At 46.2% G+C, this 7,189-nt stretch overlaps 2 protein-coding genes across 2 annotated transcripts in view; one reads left to right on the top strand and one right to left on the bottom strand.

The window, feature by feature from the left end:
* The window catches only part of ap4s1 (adaptor related protein complex 4 subunit sigma 1), a 90,733-nt gene extending 87,662 nt beyond the window's left edge, over positions 1–3,071 (top strand). Inside the window, exons 3-6 of the mRNA XM_028565679.1 lie at positions 2,120–2,206; positions 2,555–2,623; positions 2,713–2,724; positions 2,933–3,071. Coding sequence (XP_028421480.1) covers positions 2,120–2,206; positions 2,555–2,623; positions 2,713–2,724; positions 2,933–3,061 — 297 coding nt within the window. The 3' untranslated portion in view covers positions 3,062–3,071. The remainder of the gene's footprint in view (positions 1–2,119; positions 2,207–2,554; positions 2,624–2,712; positions 2,725–2,932) is intronic.
* A 1,601-nt stretch (positions 3,072–4,672) lies between these two features.
* The window catches only part of hectd1 (HECT domain containing 1), a 96,673-nt gene continuing 94,156 nt past the window's right edge, over positions 4,673–7,189 (bottom strand). Inside the window, 2 exon segments of the mRNA XM_028566291.1 lie at positions 4,673–4,972; positions 6,066–6,210. Coding sequence (XP_028422092.1) covers positions 4,835–4,972; positions 6,066–6,210 — 283 coding nt within the window. The 3' untranslated portion in view covers positions 4,673–4,834.

The raw sequence follows: 7,189 nt of genomic DNA, 5'->3' as shown, positions 1-7,189 counted from the left end.
ACTAGTAACTAAAACTGGAACAGATGAATGTAGCGGAGTAACTAAAGTAACTAGTAACTAAAAGCTGGAACAGATGAATGTAGCGGAGTAACTAAAGTAACTAGTAACTAAAGCTGGAACAGATGAATGTAGCGGAGTAACTAAAGTAACTAGTAACTAAAGCTGGAACTAAAGACTAGTAACTAAAGCTGGAACAGATGAATGTAGCGGAGTAACTAAAGTAACTAGTAACTAAAGCTGGAAAAATGTGTGTGCTAGTAACCGACATGAAAGAAAAAAATGTGTGTGTGTGTGTGTGTGTGTGTGTGTGTGTGTGTGTGTGTGTGTGTGTGTGTGTGTGTGTGTGTGTGTGTGTGTCACTGACTGTGTGTGTGTGTGTGTGTGTGTGTGTGTGTGTGTAACTTAACGTGATTTAAACCGTAGCAGAGGACAAAACTTCAAACTAAACAAACATACAGTTACAGTAGAGATTTTATAAACTACTCTGTTCCAGTGCCGTGGAGTAACTGTAATCTATTACTTTGCTCTGTGCTGTTGCCAGTGTTCCTTCGTGAGTAACTGTAATCTATTACTTTGCTCTGTGCTGTTGCCAGTGTTCCTTCGTGAGTAACTGTAATCTATTACTTTGCTCGGTGCTGTTGCCAGTGTTCCTTCGTGAGTAACTGTAATCTATTACTTTGCTCTGTGCAAGTGTTCCTTCGTGAGTAACTGTAATCTATTACTTTGCTCTGTGCCAGTGTTCCTTCGTGAGTAACTGTAATCTATTACTTTGCTCTGTGCAAGTGTTCCTTCGTGAGTAACTGTAATCTATTACTTTGCTCTGTGCCAGTGTTCCTTCGTGAGTAACTGTAATCTATTACTTTGCTCTGTGCCAGTGTTCCTTTGTGAGTAACTGTAATCTATTACTTTGCTCTGTGCTGTTGCCAGTGTTCCTTCGTGAGTAACTGTAATCTATTACTTTGCTCTGTGCTGTTGCCAGTGTTCCTTCGTGAGTAACTGTAATCTATTACTTTGCTCGGTGCTGTTGCCAGTGTTCCTTCGTGAGTAACTGTAATCTATTACTTTGCTCTGTGCAAGTGTTCCTTCGTGAGTAACTGTAATCTATTACTTTGCTCTGTGCCAGTGTTCCTTCGTGAGTAATTGTAATCTATTACTTTGCTCTGTGCCAGTGTTCCTTCGTGAGTAACTGTAATCTATTACTTTGCTCTGTGCAAGTGTTCCTTCGTGAGTAACTGTAATCTATTACTTTGCTCTGTGCCAGTGTTCCTTCGTGAGTAACTGTAATCTATTACTTTGCTCTGTGCCAGTGTTCCTTCGTGAGTAACTGTAATCTATTACTTTGCTCTGTGCTGTTGCCAGTGTTCCTTCGTGAGTAACTGTAATCTATTACTTTGCTCTGTGCTGTTGCCAGTGTTCCTTCGTGAGTAACTGTAATCTATTACTTTGCTCGGTGCTGTTGCCAGTGTTCCTTCGTGAGTAACTGTAATCTATTACTTTGCTCTGTGCAAGTGTTCCTTCGTGAGTAACTGTAATCTATTACTTTGCTCTGTGCCAGTGTTCCTTCGTGAGTAATTGTAATCTATTACTTTGCTCTGTGCCAGTGTTCCTTCGTGAGTAACTGTAATCTATTACTTTGCTCTGTGCAAGTGTTCCTTCGTGAGTAACTGTAATCTATTACTTTGCTCTGTGCCAGTGTTCCTTCGTGAGTAACTGTAATCTATTACTTTGCTCTGTGCCAGTGTTCCTTCGTGAGTAACTGTAATCTATTACTTTGCTCTGTGCTGTTGCCAGTGTTCCTTCGTGAGTAACTGTAATCTATTACTTTGCTCTGTGCCATTGTTCCTTCGTGAGTAACTGTAATCTATTACTTTGCTCTGTGCAAGTGTTCCTTCGTGAGTAACTGTAATCTATTACTTTGCTCTGTGCTGTTGCCAGTGTTCCTTCGTGAGTAACTGTAATCTATTACTTTGCTTTGTGCCAGTGTTCCTTCGTGAGTAACTGTAATCTATTACTTTGCTCTGTGCCAGTGTTCCTTCGTGAGTAACTGTAATCTATTACTTTGCTCTGTGCCAGTGTTCCTTCGTGAGTAACTGTAATCTATTACTTTGCTCTGTGGCAGTGTTCCTTCGTGGAGTATAAGGACTTCAAGCTGGTGTACCGGCAGTACGCAGCGCTCTACATCGTGGTCGGAGTCTCTGACAGTGAGGTGACATCTGCCCTCACATCTGCTTTAACATCTGCCCTCACATCTGCCCTCACATCTGCTCTCACATCTGCTCTCACATCTGCCCTCACATCTGCCCTCACATCTGCCCTCTTTCATTCATAATCTTCATCATTCCAGGAAATGTTATATTCATCTTTTTAATAAATCAGGTGTGTGTCTTTGAAATATCTCATGAACTGTTCATCTGTCTACTTTACACATGGTTTCCTAGGTAACCATCACATTTGTGTTTAGAATTCAATAAAAAGGCATTTCTACCCTTCACAATAAAAGCCCAGCTTAAATTTACTCAAGTTTGAATGTCTGTGTCTCTCTCTCTCTCTGCAGAACGAACTGTCCGTCTACGAGCTGGTTCATAACTTCGTGGAGGTTTTGGATAAATATTTCAGCCGTGTGGTGAGTTCAGACTTTAAACTGATCTTTCTACAGTTTGAATATAAAAGTGATTTTAGTTCTCAAACAACCTCGTGTTTGTCTCCTGACAGAGTGAACTGGACGTATCCTTTAACCGACCAATCACAGCTGCTCTTTGTCTGTTAGCCCCTCCTTTTTACTCCACTACACACACAGAGACGCACAGACACCACACTCACAAAATCAAACACACACACAGAGACATCACGCGCACACACCCACCCACCCACACAGTGTCTGTTAGTTCCTTCTCCCCGTCTCGGTTGTGTTTCTCTGACTCGGAGTCTCCAGATCATGTTCAACGTGGACCGGGTCCACATCATCCTGGACGAGATGATCCAGAACGGGCGCGTGGTGGAGACCAACCGGAGCCGCGTCCTGGCGCCGCTCGCCGCCCTCGACAAGATGGCCGACGGCTGAGTCCGCTCCAGCCCCCGAGGGGGACGCGGCTATTACCGGAGACGCCGCGCCCGGCCATCAGGGCCACCCCCCTGGTGCGTCGGGGCCTTCTGTTGCACGTATTTGGAGGGTTTGGAGGGCTTCTCGTGAGAAAATGTGACGTTTTTCATTAAAAGAAATAAACAATTTCACATGACTGGGGAGCATTATTTCCATATTTCTGTCTAAAACGCTGGAAAAACTGATTTTTTCTCATAATATTGTTGCAAGTTTTCCTTCGTGAGTAACTAACTGTAATCTATTACTGAAAACTGACTCTCATATCATCCCGACCCTTTTTCTTAAAATATTTCAAAACAAATAAATAGGCTCGTCACATATTTTTAGCTGGACGATAAATTGTCCCAGAAATTATTGCGATTAACGACAGACGTTCTGAGACCATTTTCATCCAATATAACGACAGCATGATAATGCAGATACACCTTTTCAAAGATCAATACACTTTTTATCTCTAAAGAATATTAAACACTGGAACTGGAAGACATTTTAAATATCCACAATAACTGAACAAAATTACCCAAAACAATAAATAAAATGGACTCATCTCAGTTAACAAATGTACTGGAATAAAAACCAAACCCAATAAAAAACAAATTAATTGGAAATTTTTCCGTCCGCGATAACTTCCATTTAAAATTTTGCTAATTTTTATTTATCATGCGATTAATTGATATATTGCGACAGGCCTATAAATAAACAACCTTTATTCCCAAAATAGTCCAACTTAATTTACTGAAATCTTTAGTTGCATGTGTTTGGCGGGGGATATATGGCTCCTCCTTCAAGAAAATGTGATGGTTTTAAATTTAAAAAAAAAACTTGCAATTTCACATAATTTTGGAGCGTATTATATTCGATTCTGTGTCTAAAACGTTTTTGAGCTCAAAAATACCAAAACAAAGACCACAAGGACTCCGACGTTACTTCATACTTTGCAAACATTTTAATGATTATTTTTTTTGGAGCATACACATTTTGAAAATATCTGTTTACCTCAAACTGCAACTTGAGTTAAATAAATGTTTATAATAATATACAAAGAAAATACAAGAGGGAGAGCAGAGCTTTTTCTCTTCAGATGTGCCTCACGCACACACACACACTCACACACAACCAGTGTTTCTGCTTTTCTTTTCTTGTCTCTATAGCTTCATCGTTAAAAGTAAAAGAACACCAAATGCACTCTGACCTTTAAACCTCTACAGCCGGTCAGAAACAACCGCAAAAAACTGTCGCACACACACACGGAAACAGAAAGCCAAATATAAAAATAAAAGAAGTGGGGAGGGAGAGGAAAAAGAAGCATGATTTTTTTGAAGGATGAGGAACTGAAAACAGAAGCTACGAGTCAAACCAGGCACTAAACTGAGGGCACTAAACTGAGGACAGACACACACACACACACACACACACACACACACACACACACACACACACACACACACACACACACACACACACACACACACACACACACACACAGGTGAGGAAAAGGATGAAGACAAAGGAACCAAGGGAAGGAGGCAAGGGGTTAAGGATGTGAGCTTTTCTTTCATTTTATTCTGCAACATAATTCCTCCTCCTGCCCCCCCAGTCAGTCAGTCGGTCGGTCAGGTGGTCAGTCGGCTGGCTCCGATTGGCCGTCTGATCTGTCAGTCACACGGCAGGTGGGCGGGGCAGCGGCGGCGAGACGGGCTTGAGGAGCATGCTCAGTGTGGCGCAGGGCGGAGGTCAGTTGAGGTGGAAGCCTTTCTCCATGGTGGCGGCGAGCAGACGCTCTCGCATGATGTCCTCCGAGGAATACTCGGGGAGCTTCAGGTAGTGGACACACGTGTTGACAGACGGGTAGCTGGAGTCTGTGGCATCCACCTACACACACACACACACACACACACACACACACACACACACACACACACACACACACACACACACACACACACACACACACACACACACACAGACACACACACACAGACACACAGACACACACACAGAGACACACACACAGACACACACACACACACACACACACACACACACACACACACACACACACACACACACACACACACACACACACACACAGAGAGAGACACACACACAGAGAGAGACAGACACACACACACACACACACACACACACACACACACACACACACACACACACACACACACACACACACACACACACACACACACACACACACACACACACACACAGAGAGACACACACACACACACACAGAGACACACACACAGACACACACACACACACACAGAGACACACACACACACACACACACACACACACACACACACACACACACACACACACACACACACAGAGACACACACACAGAGAGAGACAGACAGACACACACACACACACACACAGAGAGAGACACACACACACACACACAGAGACACACACACACACAGAGAGACACACACACAGAGACACACACACACACACAGAGAGAGACACACACACACACACACACACACACACACACACACACAGAGACACACACACACACACACACACACACACACACACACACACACACACACACACACACACACACACACACACACACACAGAGAGACACACAGAGACAGACACACACACACACACAGAGACACACACACAGACACACACACAGAGAGAGAGACACACACACACACAGAGAGAGACACACACACACACACAGAGAGAGAGACACACACACACACAGAGAGACACACAGAGAGAGAGAGACACACACACACACACACACACACACACACACACACACACACACACACACACACACACACACAGAGAGAGACACACACACACACAGGTTAACCCTTTGAAATCAATAATTAACAGGTCTGCAACTTGTCGATTAATGTGTGGATTATTTTCTGGATGAATGGATGAGTTGTTTGGCTGAGAGCCAATCAGAGAGCGAGCTGACCTTCCTGACGATGGTGAGGCGGGGGTGCAGGTTGGCGAGGCCGCCGGGCGGCAGCGTGGAGCAGCCGGTGGTGAACTGAAGGAACGCCTTCCTCTCGTCAGACGACATGCCGCACAACACCCTGACGAAGCGCGTGAACCCGGGACTGGAGAGGAGAAACACGCCGAGTCATGTTACATCTCACACACACACACACACGCCGAGTCATGTTACATCACACACACGCGCCGAGTCATGTTACATCACACACGCCGAGTCATGTTACATCACACACACAAACGCGCCGAGTCATCTTACATCACACACGCCGAGTCATGTTACATCACACACACGCGCGCTGAGTCATGTTACATTACACACACACACGCCGCCGCCGCCGAAGTCACGTTACATTACACACACGCCACGTCACGTTACATCACACACACGCCGAGTCACGCTACGCCTCACACGCGGGCGAAGTCACGCACGCCTCACACGCGGGCGCAGTCACGTTACGCCTCACACGCCGGGCAGTCACGCTACGCCCTCACACGCGACGCAGTCACGCCTCACACACGCTGCCGAAAGTCACGCTACGCCACACACACGCCGAAGTCACGCTACGCCTCACACGCCGAGTCACGCTACGCCTCACACGCCGCCGGTCAGTCACGCTACGGTCACGCCACGTTACACGTCACGTCTCACACGCGCCGAGTCACGCACGCCTCACACGCGCCGAAAGTCACATTACGCCGCCTCACATGCGCCGAGTCACATTACGTCACGTCTCACACGCGCCGAAATACATTACGCACTGCCCACACGCTACGTGTACAAACGCGTCACGTCTCACACGCCCGAGTCACATTACGTCCGTCTCCTGGCGCGGTCACGTTCTGCGTCTACACACGCCGGAAGTCATTCACGTCACGCCTCTGGCGCCGGAGTCACATTACGTCCGCCTCTGCGGCAGTCCGCGTTACGTCTCACACGCCGTCACATTACGTCTGCATCTCACGCGCGCGAGTCATTAAATCCGTCTCACGCGCGAGTCACATTCGTCACACCCAGCGCCCCGGTCACATTACGCCCGTCTCACCGGCGCCGAGTACATCGATCACGCTCGTGTCAAGCGGCGC

Source organism: Perca flavescens, chromosome 20 (genome assembly GCF_004354835.1).
Source record: "Perca flavescens isolate YP-PL-M2 chromosome 20, PFLA_1.0, whole genome shotgun sequence".
Lineage (NCBI taxonomy): Eukaryota > Metazoa > Chordata > Actinopteri > Perciformes > Percidae > Perca > Perca flavescens.
This window is presented reverse-complemented; position numbering and strand designations above follow the sequence as displayed.